The sequence below is a fragment of the Monomorium pharaonis genome, chromosome 4, assembly GCF_013373865.1.
Source record: "Monomorium pharaonis isolate MP-MQ-018 chromosome 4, ASM1337386v2, whole genome shotgun sequence".
Taxonomy (NCBI): Eukaryota; Metazoa; Arthropoda; class Insecta; order Hymenoptera; family Formicidae; genus Monomorium; species Monomorium pharaonis.
Window position 1 is genome coordinate 469,990 of NC_050470.1, and position 18,532 is coordinate 488,521.

Genomic DNA, 18,532 nt, shown 5'->3' on the forward strand with positions numbered 1-18,532 from the left:
TCATTATTATCAGGTATCATAATAATTGCTTGACAATTATTTGACGCGAATTAGTTTGCTGTCTATCTTATTTCGAAATATCAAAGTCGCATAATTTTCGATCTATAAATGTCAAGTAAATTATACAATCACATGCAATAGACTGTTTTATCTAAAAGGATATATTTTCATGTCTTAAACAATAATATATTGTATCGGTAATTAAAATAATTATAATAAAAATTTTGTTTTAAAATCCGTAATTATGTATTAGGTATATAAGCGCAGAGAAAATTAAAAAATTTATAACAAAATGAAATAAATAATAAATAGTTATTAAAAATAAATATTAATCAAAAATATGTGTGTATAACAAAAAAATGTATCTCTTTGAATATAAATTCGAAAAATACAATATAAAACAGCTAAAAGACATAAAAGGAATGCTTTACTAAGAATGATCAAAGAGATAATGAGATGCCTACATTTTCTTTTGGCTTTTAACGAAATTTATAAGCAGTTTCTTTCGCTAAATGTTGGGTGCATAGTACAGTTGCGGCTGTTGCAAGTGCGGTGCATATTTCAACGAGTATAAGCTCGCGTAAAACGATTATACGAATATAGCTTCGTTAATGTCCTTATAATGAAACGGGGTATAAAATGCATAAGACGATTTGTCACAAATTAAAAAACGTCAAGCTTGTCATCGTACAAATTAAGACCACAAAAGATCGAAATTTAGAAGAAAATTATTTGCAACAATGGAGTGTTCTATTTTGGTTTCTATTTCTATGTATAATTTAGAAATTTGCTCTGCAATTGATTAATTACTACCATTATTACTAATGTTATAATTGTACATTATACTTAAAAAAATAATTATTGAATTTTATTAAACAACTATTCAGAATTTTTTATTTATTAAACAAATATTCAGAAGTAAAACTGCTTATAATCTTAAACCATTAAAGATACAAAATTGTCCCCAAGCGCAAATACATACAATGATGCTCATAATAGATAAGAGATGTCTAAAAATAGATATAAATCACGTAGAAATGAAAAGAAATGGAATAAAGCGCGACCAATTGTTGAAGAAAGTGAGCTTAGTTAAGAAAATTAGACGATAAGACAATATCTTGTTGTAGCAATTCTCATTATTTTCCGGAAAATTACATAATTTATCTGTTTCTCTTTTTTTCTTAATATCTATATCTTTATAATATTTCTAGATAAACATTGAAATACATTAAATTGCATTTTTATATTAATATTTTGATTTTTTATTACGACTCTTTTGTTTAACTTCTTTCCTTATGCACAATTATAACTATTTTTCTTAATTTTTTGTTCTTTTCTGTATTTACATTCTCGATAATATTCAGACTAAGAGGAATAAAAATTTCCAATATGGAATAGGAATATAATTTTTGTGGCCTCAAGATTAATTTCTTTCTCTTTTTTAAAAAAGTTAATTGGATACTTTTGATTACTTTTGCAATTAAATGCAATTACGTAATTTTATCTTATCGCGCAATACATTGACGTATTGTAAAGTTCCATTTTTTAAATTAAATTAATGAAAGATTAATTTAGTTTTAATTTAATACTTTAAATTTAAATTTAAAATATTTAAATTTAGAGTATTACATATTTTTAAAAAATTTAAATAAAAAATATGCTAATTATTTCTCGTGAAATAAGTGAATAGTGGAATAATGAATTGTATCGACTCTTATTACAAAACACCAATAATATCTGCGTGGTTGCAGCTTGGTGCATCTCGTATCTTTCTTCGACCATTTTTTTTCCACCCACATATATCTACATATACATAGTAGAAATACATCACCAAACATAAGCGTTATCACGAAGCAGGCAAATTGCGTCGCTGTATTTATTGACGTATGTATATACTAGTTGAGAAAAGTGAGAGACAGTTCATTTTGGTGATCGTCATGTCACATTTCGTTTCAAATTGTTTTGAATGACAACTGTTTAAAAATACAATGTATCGATAGAAAAACTTTATTATATTAAAAGTATATTACATCTGATTAAAACATTAAATCTTTCAATTTGGTATACCAAATAAAAAATTTAATTTAATTTGTTCTAAATCTCTCTCTCTCTCTCTCTCTCTCTCTCTCTCTCTCTCTCTCTCTCTTTCTCTCTCTAATTTAAGACTATTTATAATTTAAAATTAAATTATTTTAAATTTTACAAAATAATGCTTAAACTTTATTTTTCTTTAATTTAAATTAAAGCAGATTTTATTTAAGAATTATGTCTGAAAAAATTGAAATTGAATATTGTAGATATCAATTTTTTTCAGACATAAATTTTAAATAAAATCTTATAACATAAATATATATATACACATATTTAATAAAAAAATACGAAAAAATTTTAATACATTACAAAATAAACTATTTTTGTAAAAATGTGAAAAAGTAATAGGAAATAGAAACTTATATTATTGCCTTACATTTTTTTGTGCCACGAACAACCTAACACTTAATATCCGCAATTTCATACAAATTTTAAGGATTACGATTTCTTATTGATGAATGAGTATGTAAATATGCATCGTTAAATGTGAATACATCTAAAACATAGTATTTTTCAAATTTTCACCATATTCCAATTGTTTACAGAGAAAATAGACTTACGTGCTGTCGGCAAAATTCGATTTCTCGTACGGACGGACAATTTATTTGCGGCTGAAACTCTATTTTCAGGGCATTGCCAGTTTCATCGCCCTCTCGTCGGAGTATAACATCTGTGTCGCAGTAAGCGAGAAGATCCTGAGAAACGCTAAGACCGAGGATTTCGATAGAATAATCGAACGACTGAGCTCGAAGCACAACGCCAGAGGAGTCATAATATTCGTCGACGAGGATAACATAAGGTAGGATTAATCTCGAATATGCCTTCGTTGCATTTAAATAAGGTTGTCACTACATAAAATACGAAGAGGCGTTGCAAAAAGTACGATTGTTGAAATCTGTTTTGCATGAAAAATGTGGTGTGCTCGTTTTATTTATTTTTTCTGCGCACGCGCGCGCACACACGCATTCACACAGAACAGAAAAATGAAATTACTAGTCTCGAGAGAAATATTTTTTTATTCTTTTTACCGTGCTTTTGCATTCTATATTGGGTGAAACGTTTTCAAACACGGGAACAAATTATAGTTTTTTTGTTATTAATTTTTATTAAACAATGTTCTTGTAATAATAATCGAACCAAAAAAGCATCATATATTTAACGTAAAAATTGAATATACAATACAATATTGAAATATATAAATTTTAATATAAAAAATCTATGTATATTTAAATTTAAAAAATTTCTTTTAAATTTTCTTTTTTTTGGTTAATAAAGAACTTTTTTATGAAAATTGAATTTATTATAAAATTTATAAATAATAATAATAACTTCAAAAGCATAAGCAAAGAAATTGTGGAAATGTCGAATTAAAAAATATTAATTAAAAATATTTTTTAAAACAATTAACGTGTTATATAAACAACTTGATATTGATAATTTGTTAAAAATGTTACAATGCGATGAAATTTATTTCAAAATTTTATTTTAAAATCTTAAAATTTGATATAATAAAATGATATCGGTAGATAATATAAAATGCATAATTTTCGATTATCCTAAAATTTAACATAATGTTAACAGAAACAATTAATATTGAATTAAATATAAATAATTATACAAAATCAATGGCCGCAATTAAGAATGGCCTTAAACATACATACCTTCATTGTGTTTCTGTGTATTCTAAATTAATTACAATTATTAAATATCATTATAATGACAAAACATCCAGCATTAAATCTTATTTATTTTTTACATATTAAATGTAGGAAAACAATTGTGCGAATAAATAGATATCAAAAGAGAAAAAGGATTTTTCCTTACATGTGCGTGTCGAAAGTGATTTTTTTCGTGTCACTTTTCGCGCGTACAGTCGTCGATTTCACTTTAACATTATTATACAATTTTTGTCTTCTAATAGATGATATAAATTGTGGCGAAAAACTTTCCAGTATGTCTTTTCTTCGCCTTCGTTTCGTACATCCATTGTCTACAGTCTACACTCATGCTGAAGTCTACACTCATGCTAAGATTCTAAATTAATGGAAAAAATTTTATCCTTTCTAAAAAAAAACATGACATTGATACTCGCATCTCTCGAAGTATTGTTGTCGCTTTTCCGCAATGCCGATTGAACGTGTGTGAAGTTAGCATCTCAAAGTTTAGCATCTCATAAAAATACTGCAGAATTACTTGCATCCAGCATAGTTCTACAGTTCTTGATAAGTTTCAACAATAGTTCCGTGAAATTACGTATTTTAAATAAATTTTTATAAATGAGATGCTAACTTCCAAAATCACATAATAGCATCTCACTGTATTTCGAATATACGACCACAATATGTTTAAAAAATGTTTTAATTAATTATATCACCGGAACTTTTTAGAAAATTATTGTACGCGTCCGTATCTATATGGGAACTGCGTTAAAATAAATAGAACTGTCGATATTCGACCAGCATCTCACGTCTAGCCCTCAAAATTCAAGTTTTCTAGACAAAATAATTGTTTAAAAAATGTTTTAATTAATTATATTACCGGAACTTTTTAGAAAATTATTATACGCGTCGGGAACTATATGAGAACTGGGTTAAAATAAATAGAACTGTCGATATTCGATTAGCATTTCACGTCTAGCCCTCAAAATTCAAGTTTTCCGGGCAAAATAATTGTTTAAAAAATGTTTTAATTAATTATATCACCGGAACTTTGTAGAAAATTATTGTACGCGTCCGGAACTATATGAGAACTGCGTTAAAATAAATAGAACTATCGATATTTGACCAGCATCTCACGTCTAGCCCGGGAGAGACGGGGAGAGACCGGGAGAGACGAGAAGAGACCGGAAGAAACGGGGAGAGACCGGGAGAGACGGGGAGAGACCGGGAGAAACTGGTTGAGACGGGAAGAGACGGGGAGAGACGGGGAGAGACCGGGAGAAACGGGGAGAGACGGGGAAAGACCGGGAGAGACGGGGAGAGACGGGGAGAGACCGGATGAGACCGGGAGTGACGGGGAGGGACCGGGAGAGACGGGGAGAGACGGGGAGAGACGGAGAGAGACGGGGAGAGACGGGGAGAGACCGGGAGAGACCGGGAGAGACGGAGAGAGAGTGAAAGAGAGGGGGGGGAGAGAAGTGCGTGCATCCGTGCGTGTGTACACTGTGAAGTATTTTACTCATACAAAAGATTTTCGAAAGTTAGTTTTCTGTATTGATTTTTGCAAAAGATGTTGATCTCATTTTATATGGAAAGGTACACATATAATGTCAAAGTATTTAATAATTTATTAACAATTGTAATTTTGTTTTTCAAACTATATCGTCAATCTCTAATACTAATTAAAGAAAAAAAAACAAGAAGAAGAAAAAGAGCTGACAACATTTCGTTACATTTCAGTGTCAATATCATATTACTTTAAAGAAGATTTATGTATGTTGTGTATATTGTATTTTGTTTTCCTTTTTTTATGTGTATAATATTTTTAAAGAAAAAAGAAAATTAGATAATAAATTAGTGTATGTAAGTATGCTTTCTCTCTCTCTCTCTCTCTCTCTCTCTCTCTCTCTCTCTCTCTCTCTCTCTTTCTTTTTCCTTTCTTTTTGTATAAAATTATTTATTTATATAATTATTATTGCAATTGTTATTTTTAAAAAGTAAAAAACTAAATAGCGCGCGCGTAGCGCGCGCCTGTGTTGTTCTAGTAGTTGAGAAAAAAGAAACCCCACACCATCAGAGCAATTGTTTTTTTCTGCGTATAACCATTATCAAATTAAACAGATTTCTTTCTTTATCCGAATAATATTTTTTTTAATAAAATTGCCAAAAGATTTTTTAAATAAGATTGTCAAAATTGGATAAAATATAATACTCGAGTGTATGTGTTTAGAAAATAAAGCGTTGGATTTTTGAAAACGACATGCATTTTAACAATGCGTTAAAAGCAGATCAGGGCGTAACCGAGCGGATGAGATAACAGGGTGGCGATTAATTTCGCATTCTATAAAGTCGATACTTGCCGGCTTTTAAAGGCAAAGGATAAATGAAGGCAAGCTACGACTGACTCGTTCGCGTTGATAATTCGAAATTCTGGTTATACAATTTGTTTGAAAACAGAAACATACGACAACTTAGTTAAATTATTTATTAAAGATAAAGCTTTAAAATTAGCATTAAATTCAATTAGGTGATATAGTGAAATAATAGGAATTATCCATTATTAGTTTTCAAATATTTTTCCTAATAAGAGAAGGAGGGAGAGAGAGAGAGAGAGGGAGAAAGAGAAAGAGAGAAAGAGAGAGAGAGGTTGCAAATGAAATATTATTTGATAACAAATTATCATAAAAAATTTTTTGTATTTAATATTGACAATAAAAATATGATCGTTATTTATTAATATTTTAATTTATAATTAGACTTTGTTGTGTGTGTGTGTGTGTGTGTGTGTGTGTGTGTGTGTGTGTGTGTGTGTGTGTGTGTGTGTGTGTGTGTGTGTGTAAATGAAAATATACATAAGTGTGTATATATATACATATATATAACGCTTTTCCATTTAAAGTATTGTAACAGAAGTATGTAAGAATGCTATGATAGTTCTTAATAAAATTTCTATACGTAACATCATGAATCGTAATAATTGAGTTTGCCATTGTCGGTTAATAATTGATTAAAATAGATTTCCGTCTGTTAGGCATTACGCCGCAACGCTGATATAATTATAATCAAAATATGCAATTAAGCGTTGGTTTAGTCCATAATTGTCTCCATAACAAATAATTTTCCGTTGGGATTTGAATGATAGCTCATAAGGGATTTCGACTGAAATGCAATGCACACGCATGTACGCGAATACCAAACACACGCTATCAGTGTATAAATGATTAATAATGTAATTTTTTATTAATCTCGTGTTCGATGATTAATTTTACACTTGATTTATTTTATTTTACTTTGGTAATTACTATTATACCAAGAAATTGTGAAAAAAAAATCGCAAAATGAATGTTAATAAAAGATTTACTTTAATATAGTAATAAGAATACGTTCCAAACAATTGATTTTGTAGAACACCCACACACACAGCACACCCAACACACCCAACACCCCAGCACACACACACGACACACACACCACCACACACACACAATATACAACATACATCATACAATATAAATATATATATAATTATATTTTATTATTAATTTTGATTAATTTAAAATTATAATTTAAATATATATACATATACATATACATACATAATACTATATAATATATATATCATAATATGTCTATGTATATCTATTTTAATCATAAATTACTTCAAATAATTTTTTAATAAAAAATAACTTTATTAATTTACATATGTGCAATTTAATAATTTAAATTACACTGAAATATTTTATAAATATGTAACATTTCCGTGTATATGTAAATTAATAAATATATTTTTCCCCCAAAAAAACAAAAAAATATATTTTCTCTACAAAAGTAATGATATGAAAAAAATGTGCCAACTATAAAAATGGATGTTCATATATATGAACTAGAACATCTACTTTTACAAATACTTATTTGTACAAATATTACAAATAAATATTTTAATACAAATAAATATTTTACTACAAAAATCTGGCGCCGCTAAACCGAATAATTTACTTTAATAAATAATCGCTTTTTTACAATTTAACTTATAGACTGAAATAATAATGATTTAAAATTACAATTTTTTGCAATCGATATAGTAATAGCGTTATATACGTATAACATTATACATTTCTTGTGTGAGTGCATCACACTCACAACAAAATATTTATTTGTAATATTTGTACAAATAAGTATTTGTAATAGTAGATGTTTTAGTTCGTATGAACATCCATTTTTATAGTTGGCGCATTTTCTTTATATTATTACTTTTGTAGAGAAAATATATTTTTATGTTCTTTTGGAGGAAAAAATAATTTTATTAAAATTTTATACATTTGTAGTGCCAAATTAAAATTATTTTGTACAAGAATAAGTTTTTGCGGGCGTTTCTTGCGTGTGTATACTTTGCGATTTTTTATACCTTTTTTTAAAAGATAATTTTGTTGTGATTTCACTCATTTTGTAGTGACAGGTATCTCATTAATTTCTTTTTATAATATATACATATAAAGATTCTTAAGACAATTTTGAAATTCATATTATATCAAATTAAAGATCGAGACTGAGATTGAATTAAAATGACAAAACAAAGTTATATTGGTTTTGTTTTCTTTTCTGATTATATTTTAATTCGTTTTCAAAATATGCTTATTACATCGTGGATTACATGTGAAGGAAAATACAGCTGTAGCTAATTTGAAGATTAGTATAACACTATGAGTTTTACAATCAGTATATTACACAACATTTTCATTTTTTTATGGAAATAAGTATTCTAAGATAAGTTAATATAATACTTTGTGTTATGGTTTATTTTTAGTTATCATATTAAAAGAAACAGAAAAAAAACACTTTATTTGAACCTAAAGTAGAAGAGTAGAAAAAGAAGAATAAATGAATAAGTAAGGAAAGAGAAAGAGAGAGAGAGAGAGAGAGAGAGAGAGAGAGAGAAAATTAGAAGTAGTTAAAAAATAATAAGAGGAAAAAGTAAGAAAGGTGACTTAAAAAAATTGGTTTCTTTTTACATCTGCAAATCTTTGGTTAACTTGTTACAAGTATCACATTTACTCAAAACATATTCTAAATTTTAGTAAGTGTAATACTTCAAATAAGAATATTCACTTCAAACAAATATTACTATCCAGAGTCCTACGTAATTCTTCTTCAATCAAGTTTTATAATATTCTTGAAACAAGAATAAATTCTTATTTTAAGTAAAAAGTGCTGAAATTTTCTAATACTTGTGACAAAGCATACCTGAAAATTAATATTAAGAAAATATTTTTGATTGAAGAAAACTATTATTTAAACAAAATAAAGTAAAATAAGTAATTACTTTTTTTGGCTGTAGAATTTTTCTATGTATTTGTAACATGCGTTCTATGCAAGCCGGATATACGGTTAAGGCACATAAATTTACCAATACAGCTCTTAATCAAATCGAAAAACTAAAAAGTAAGTATTTAAATAATTTGTTGTTCCCAAAACAATATATGATACAATTCTCTTCATATATACATTTACAATAATTACATACAAATTTTTTTTTATAGTTAAATCGTAATTGTACATTTATAATTATATTTATTGTTTTTTTACAGTTATTGATAATGCGTGCCCCTGTCACTTTCGTAACCATCTACCGCGCGAAAAGCAAAAATACAAATCCCCACCATCTGTCACGGGCGACGACAATAATAATGACGACGACGTTTCTTAAAAATTTTACTCTTAATGCAAAACTTTAAATCGCGATATCTTTGCTCGTCAGTCACGTAGCGGATAAATAAAAATACTTTTGTTATATAAATCGGATGCAAGCTATCCATTAAGCTTATTTAAAAATCAATCGATTCAGCCATTATTGAGATCCGATAATCTACGGAATCTCGCAAACGGCGTCTCGCGTAAATAGAGGCACGGTAGTGCCTCGCGCACGTACACTTGGCGCGAGGCACTACCGTGCCTCTTGATGTAATTGTAAAATTACTAACATCGCGCAATAATTTTAATCACTTTTTCTTGAATGATTTATAATAGAAATTTTATTTTATATATCTAAAAATATATATGCATATATAAATCTACTTTAATATTGTTACTATATCTCTGTAGATATACTTAATATTAAATATATTTAAATTTTAATTTATTAAAGTAAACATACATTGATATAATTATAGCTTTACAGATCTAAAATTGAATTTCTTCTCACTCGATTTAACATTCAATTAGCTCATCTAATTAGATTTTAGTGGCTATAACTTTGATTATTCAAAACAAATGCTAGATCTAATGAGATATAAAGAACAGATCTCATGAGATACAATTAGATAGAAATAGATTTAATTTAACACTTATTCTGTATTGATAGGCCATTTTTGTTTGTACAATTTCTAAGAGTATCGATTTTCTACTTCATATATTTATAATGACAATATATATTTAAGTAAATTATTTATAATAACAATAAATTCAAACAAATGTTTTATTCTAGTTTTTATTTAGAACGTTCAAAGAAAGTATATAAATTTTTTTAATTTTTTTATACATTCTTGCTAATTAATAAACGCGTTAGACATAATTGACTTACATGTATGGTCTAAGGTGCCAAAAATAGCAATATAGAGTAAGTATTAAATTACGCATATACAATAACATCTCTTTCATTTTTGCTCGGGATATATCCTATTTATTATTTCCTATGTGCTTCTAGTTTTATTTAAAGAAAATTTAGCGGTGTTATGTTTTAGAATGTATTTTACGTTCAATTTTTTCTCGGAAAATTCTTGGTTCTCTTCTACAAGATCTATTTATTTGATCGTAAGATGTATTCTAACATAGAATGTTATCCGAAAGTTTCTTAAAGTGTTGAAAGTGCTTGTCGAAGGTGACCAAGTTCTCGACGATACTGAATAGCTTGCGATGTCGAGCAAATATTGGAAAGCAAGCAAAACGCGAGAGAAACCGTGCCGAAGAGTCGAAAACTAAATATAATGGTTCACCCTATGTGTACGACTGTGATCGGACCTTTTTGAGTCGCGTATTTCCGCTAGAACAAGTAAACTGCTCCATTCAGTTGCTTTAACAATAGATGACTAAAGAGAGGAAATGTAGAGAGAAAAATTACACAGTCAACATTATACTACGCATCAAAAACCTTTATTATTGCTATCATAATTATTATACCAGCTAAGAAAAATTTTACTTTGTAAACTAAAGCATTGTTAAATTGAGTTTCGCATTTACTTAATAAATATAACAAATTACATATTTTACTATAGAATTATTGAATTAAATATTGATGCTTTAATTGTAAATAAAAATACTGTGTTTTCTTACATAGGCACATACATAAAACAATCAGCTTTGTGCGGAATATTTCGTAGTAATTAATTTAGATAGTTAAAATCAAAGTTACATTTGTGTTACATTTCCATAATGCAAAACAAAAACATATAAAATTCTTATAACTCTTTAAAATATTGAAACTGTTTGTAAAACTTGTTCTAAATAAAGATACATGATACTCCACACTCTATGTTAATTTGAAATAAATGATAAAACAAATTAATATATGTGAATTATTGAAACAATCTTCCAGAAATGCACATTTTTTGATGCTATATTATCATCTTGGACCTTTCCATGCAATGCATAATACAAACACGTAACGCAAGCATAAAATTTTTTGTTGCATATTTTAAATAGTATATGTACAACTAGAACAAAACCTGAAAATTTTTCAGTGACTTGTAACTTTTTATTGCTCAATATAATTTTATTCCTCGCGTTCATAAAGATAAGTTATGATAATCGTTTTATTTAATAAACTTAAGTTAATGTTTTTAATAAAGTATTAAAAGACCTTGAATTATTGATATTAAGAGATTTAGAGATTTTCTTATTTATGGAATTGTAATTTTTTGAATTTAATTGCAAGAGCATTTATGTTAATACAATATAATAATATTTAATATTTTATAAATAATATAATATTATAATTATTATTAAACATGTAATATAATATAAATATATTGCATAGTAAATATATCAATCTTGAAGATTTCGAAATATTATATTTGAATAATTCTGATTTGTTTAAGTACTGAAACTATTATGTTTATTGTTAAAGCTACAAAATGCTACTTATTATATACATGTACTATTATATGTATATAATATAATATAAAAATTTCATCGTTATTTTGTGTTTTTAAATTTTGGAGCGTATGAAAGTAATATCATCGTTCTTCTCTAATGAATTCGAAAAAGATGTTAGCGACGAATTAGATTACGAATTGATGAAATAATTCTTCTTCCGTTTCTATTTCTAATTAATTATAGGTAATATTATGTTCATTACGCCCATTATCCAATTTTTAATTATTTTATTATTTGAAAAACAAATTATCTATATGCAAATGTTATTTTACCTTTACTGCAAGCATTTTATAGTTAAAATAATCTAAATTAAAGAATAAATTAAATTTTAGTATCAAAATATTTTGATACCTGCTTATTATTATTGCTGTTATTTTTAGCAGCTTGTAAATTTATTTTATTGATTTAGTTTTAATTAATTTTTGTTATTATATTGTTATTATTTACTCATTACTTCATGTTTTTGTTAACTTTCATTATACATATTATGTCTATGATACAATTCTCTCTCTCTCTCTCTCTCTCTCTCTCTCTCTCTCTCTCTCTCTCTTTCTCCCTCTCTTTCTTGAAAGAGAAAGTTACTGTGTTAAAATATAACATCAATTTTATCTGTATCAACTTCCACGTTTATTTACTTTTATTTAAAGACATTATAACATTTTTGTTTATCTCTTTCACAACATTTGTTAATAACTTGTTATTAATAACTTGTAAGACTTTCCTGAGTTTTTTACGCGATGATTATCTTGCAAAATTTTCTGATAATTTTAATAAAGAAAAATCCAATGTCGCGTTTTTTTAAAAAAGATACAATACGTGCGTTTTACTGCCGTAGGAAAATTAATGCAAAACAGCTTGATATTCATCGTATAATCCCATGGTCCGCTTTGAACACAAAGAAACCAGCGCCGAATTAAATGTCGAGCAGCTGCAACGGGCAGTTGCAGGAATGCATTTCTCACTCGCGTCGATAACAGCTAAGGAAGTAATAGAGGTCTCACTGCTTGTACAATATGCAAGAAACAATTACGATAAAACATACCAAACCCTTGCAGTTGACATAGAAATTAGTAAAACAAATGACTTTTTATTAAAAGGATGCTAGAGACAATCTATTTTACTGATTAAATAATTTTAATTAATTTTTGTAACAAAATTTCGTATAGATTTGAAAATCCTTTTCCAAAATTATAGTTAATATATATTAATATTAGTCTGTGGACTGGGTTTTATACTAATTGTGAGAACAAAGAAAATTTTTTTTATTAATACATAAAAAACAAAATTTTTTCAGTACAAAATCTTATAAAAGAAATACGATAGTTTGTTGCAAAATTATTGTTTTAACGTTTAAAGCAGACTGTCTTCAGCATTTTGTTAAAAAATAAAACGGAGAAAAAAGATTAAAAAAGAAAATAAATACTAAAAATATTACTTTTATATATTCATTATATAATATTTAGAAAGAATTCATTTTTAATTTAATAAATAAGAAATCCGGATAAAATAAAAAAAATATTTCCCTTGAAGAGAAAATCGTTATCATTGTTGTATATGTTACTGCATTCATGACATTTTCTTTATCATTTCATTTATATGCATATCTATACAGAATAGATTTTATGTGAAATGTCACTGTCAGCAATTTTAAATCTGTTGAAAATGTTATACTGAAAATTAGATTTTCTAGCAGTCAGCGTATAAGTAGGAACTTTATGAATACTTACGTAATATATAGATGCATATTCGCATTTTAAGCAGCATCTCGGCATATTAACAGGCAATACTTGAAACTTTAGTGGAGTGTACAGATTTAATAATCGTATGAAAAGTGTTGATGTCTCGTATATTTATAAAATACTGTATTTGTGATTTTCCAGAGGGGAGAAAGGAAAACAAATTAGATTCAAGTTAGATGAAAATTTTTATAATACATTTTTATTACAGATTTTATATATAAAAACTTATCACTCTACGGAAAAAAATTTTAAAAATTAAACGTAAAAATAATAATGTAAAATATTTACTAAGTAGTTATGGAAAAAAATCAAAATTGTTAAGCTATTATTAATGTAATAGTTTTCTTTAAGGCGTACTTTGTAGGAAGTTTTATCCATCTTAAGGAGTAACAATATCTTTACTTACAGGTATCAATAGCGAATAATTTATCTGACTTGGTAGATCGGACATATTAATTAAACGCATGCTGAGAACGATCGTTTTTACTCTATTTCCTTCGGATATCAATATTTTAATAAAATTGCCGCGCTTGCTTTTTTTTCCCTCTTGACATTTGTAACATACTAAACGCTTCTTTTCTTTTAGTTCATTTTTCTCTTCGTAAATGTCGATGTTGCGAAATTGCTCAGCTTGCTCTTCTCTTTCGCAACTGCGCGAGTGACGTAAATGTGAATGAAGCGCGAAGAAGCGCAGGCGACTCGAATCAGCTTAACCGCTTCAGTAACGATTCACGAAATGTTCGCCGACGTGCTTTTTCTGCGCATGACGTAAGTCCGTCGAAATCGTGATGTATGGCTTTTCTCGTCAGTTACTCTCCATTTGCCTAGTTACAAAATTCACGGATAATCGCATCTTACACATATTCCGCGTGTCAGTTCAAAGATGACATATTTCAACTTTGGTCCCACGTCGTGCTCGGGGATTTGCTCTGTGTGAAATTTCCGATTAACACTAAACGTTGAGACCTGTTCGCTCATCAACTTCTCAGACTGCAAACACAGACAACTCATGATTAGTAGTTTCTCCAACGAGTGACGATCAAGCAAAAACGGCATGCAAAGAATTAATGTCTGCGATATTTCCAAGTTTCACATAGAAATTTCTTAGTATATCAAGTTTTCCATTGGTCTTATTACTTCTTAAGGAATTCCCTTTACTATTGTGTTTATCATCTTGTACATAAAAAATATATCCATTTGTCTGTTTTATATAATTTGCATCTTACGTATCTATACGTATATGTATGTACATGACACGGAAAAAATTGAAGGATAAATTTGTCTGGCAAGAATACTAAACATTTTTTAAACAAATACAGTCTACAGTGTTTCTTAAATTTATTGTTTTATTAGAACTTTTCTACGATTGCTTTCTGTTAAAATCACTAACCAAAGATGTAATTTATTACATAATCTTTTTTATTACTCGTCTTTAAAAGAGATTCTCTTACTCTATTTATTATTATTCCGCTTAATTAAAACAAAATATGTAAACTAAAAATCATGGCGGAAAGAAAGTGGAGTATATATAAAGTTAGTTTACTGACACGTGACATTTATCCAACTTACACTCGCATTCTGAACGGTTCACTTGGTGACATGCGTGCACATCTGCATCGTGTTACTCGGGTGAAAATTTGTCCTAATCGATCAAAACTTCTTTCACACGCCGGATGCACTTCCTTGAAGGACGAAAGGGATTTCCGGATCACCGACGCATGAAGTGTCGAGATTTCCTCCCCTCCCTTCCTTCCTCTCTCCCTTCCCGCCTCTGTCTGTGTGTCTGTCTGTCTATGTGTCTGTCTGTCTATGTGTCTGTCTGTCTATGTGTCTGTCTGTCTATGTGTCTGTCTGTCTATGTGTCTGTCTGTCTATGTGTCTGTCTGTCTATGTGTCTGTCTGTCTATGTGTCTGTCTGTCTATGTGTCTGTCTGTCTGTCTGTCCGTCTGTCTGTTTGTCTGTCTGCCTGTCTGTCTGTCTGCCTGTCTGTCTGCCTGTCTGTCTGTCTGTCTGTTTGTCTCTCTCTCTCTCTCTCTCTATTTATTTATCTATCTATCTATCTATCTATCTATCTATCTATCTATCTATCTATCTATCTATCTATCTATCTATCTATCTATCTATCTATCTATCTATCTATCTATCTATCTATCTATCTATCTATCTATCTATCTATCTATCTATCTATCTATCTATCTATCTATCTATCCGTCTATCTACCTACCTATTTATCTGTTCATCTATTTATTTCACCCGTTAACCGATTGACGTATCGAACGGAAATTTTTTCCCTTCTCGAAAGAAGCGCTCGACTGTCTATTTAAAGCGGCGGGACTTTATTGCGCATTCAAGAGGAAACGATACATTATCGAACAACCACCTAGCAGCCTAGCATATAGTTTGGAGTCGCGCCACCGGCCGACGATGTTTCCGCGAGCAATAAAATTTTTGGCAAATTGCCAAAAGCCCGGAAGAAACGTTAGCGTCGATATAGGAAAAACCTAACCTAGGAAATATTTCCCCCACACATAACTGCCGCGCACCGTTATTCTTAGCCACCATACCCATTACGTTAATAAAGAGAACGTCTTTTACTTTAAAGGTTATTTTCTATTATGGTATTTTAATTCTATTATAGTAATTTAACTCGAACAAATAAAAACTCTTTTATTAAAAAAAAATCATAGAACTCAAAGTTAAAAAAGATTAAACCAAAAGACAATCTTTTATTAACCGCGATTTTAATCTAATTTCTTAAAGCAGAATTATTTTGGAATTTTATTGTATGTACATGTAATTTAATAGAATATTCTTAAAACTAGCTATATACTTTATATTTATTTAACTTAAAAATCTTAAATTTTTATAATAATATTATACACATTATATGTATAAACTATGTCTACAATAATCTTTGTTTCTTTAACGTATAGATTTCTTTAATAAATTTGGCATCTCTCGATCTTTCCTTGAAAGCACAACTTATTGAATATTTCGATATAAAAACTTCGAAAAAAGACCATATTAGATTTTGTAAGATGATATCACGTGTCTACAGCAATATAGCACAGGACATGCTATGGACGTTCATTTTACGTCTACACGTCTATGGGCGTGAAATAAACGTCATATGTTCGATTTCAGACATCCACGAATGGCCAATATTTGGACGTCCACAAAATATCCAATTTTGGGCTATATATTTATATTGTCGATTTTTATATTTAAAATTGTCTAAAATTTTTGGTATACGAAAAGTGTTCCCTATTTTTTTTTAGTAATATATTTTAAGATTTAAATATCCCTTGGGAAAAGGCTTGAATTACTTTAGATTAACCTTTTAGATACCTTAAATTATCTAAAAATTACCTAAAAATTTCTTCAGTAAACTTTTAGATTTGTAAGGTAATTTTGAAAACTTTAACTTCATTTAAAGTAAATTTTCCTAAGGGATTACTTGATACTCTTTGCCAGTAAACTGACACTGAGTATTAAGACCATTTTAGATGTACTTAAAGTTTTTTTAAATGTTCAATGGACACCTAAATTTATGAAAAGTGAGCATTTATAAGACGATTATTGGACCATCGGCATTTTTACGGTTACTCAATGGACGTCCCGATGTCCGAACTCGAACGTCCCGTGGACATTCAATAGACGTCCATGTATCATTTAAGCAATAGCAAAATATAGTAAACTATAAAAAATATTAACTTAATCAACCCTGAACGCAGGCAATATAACTTTACACGTTAAATGCATATGCACATTACGTCAAACATATTCATTTAAAAGCCATATTCAAGCCCTTCGAGTTAAAGTTAAAGGGTAAATAAGTTAAACTTAAAAGTTAAAAAGTTAATACTCGACAGATTTCTCAAAATGACATAAAAAATTACACACCTATAAAACTTTTAGCTGCAATACTGAAATACAACTTTTATGGCAACACACTCAACTTTCATGACTAGTGGGCACGTTATAATGTCTAACAGTATGTAAAGAAGTAATTTAAATAATTATCCCCAAAATTTAACAAAAGTATACGAAATATTGTGAATTCCATAACTCCACATCTAGTCCATAACCGTCTTCTCTCCTCTATAATGCTCGTATATTTGTGTGACCAAGTTTAAAAAAAATAAAGAAGCATGTATAATTCAACGCTAAAATATACTTTGAAAAAATTTCAAAAAATGTTTAAAAGTAAAAATTCCTTATAACAAATGTCGTATATTAGCGCCACATAACTAGGACCAAATGATACCAAGAATTCTTTATCTAATAATGGAGATATTACAAGTGGCCATAATACCTACAAGACTTATAATATCATGTTCTTCTTTATTAAAAACTTATAAGTAGTATAAAGAATAAAATAAAGCTTACAAATTATATTAAACATTAAAAAATTATAAGAAAATAGCTTACTCAATTACTAAAAAAAAACAAAAACAAAAACAAAAGTATACAAAATGGAAAGAATTTTGATTTTAAGGAACTTAAGACCAGAGCCTATCTGCAAACTGTGGAATGATTATTGACATTTCTTTTATAATATCTAATTTATTGTAGGCTGCAAGGTAATAAATTATCTAGTGATCTATTGTCGAAGGAATCTTACTTGTAAAATAATTGTCTGAATGCTACGTTTTATCTGTACGTTATATATAAATGATATATTTTTCGAAAAACTTCGGATGTAGTTTCAAGAGGCATCGTCAAAGTTATTCTTTATTTGTTGCTGACACACGAGTATCAACATAGTACAACAATAGCACGGATCTTCCTGTGCAATTCCCTTGAAACTGGTCAAACTTTCAGCCAAAGGTAACAGACTCTGTACATTTCTTACTTCTTTTCTTTTATTCTTTGCCAGACGAAACAGAAGTAGA

The 18,532-nt window shown here is 28.5% G+C and overlaps 1 protein-coding gene and 1 long non-coding RNA gene across 3 annotated transcripts in view; one reads left to right on the top strand and one right to left on the bottom strand.

Moving 5' to 3' along the window:
• The window catches only part of LOC105839061 (metabotropic glutamate receptor 8), a 112,015-nt gene that overhangs the window by 66,412 nt on the left and 27,071 nt on the right, over positions 1–18,532 (top strand). For both annotated transcript variants that reach the window (XM_036286392.1, XM_036286393.1), the window contains exon 6: positions 2,721–2,890. In XM_036286392.1, the coding sequence (XP_036142285.1) occupies positions 2,721–2,890 (170 nt within the window). The remainder of the gene's footprint in view (positions 1–2,720; positions 2,891–18,532) is intronic.
• On the bottom strand, positions 12,691–15,482 carry LOC118645418. Its single transcript, XR_004963108.1, has 2 exons — positions 15,206–15,482; positions 12,691–14,626 (listed from the first exon to the last, which is right to left on the bottom strand). It is a non-coding gene; the product is annotated as an uncharacterized LOC118645418 (long non-coding RNA).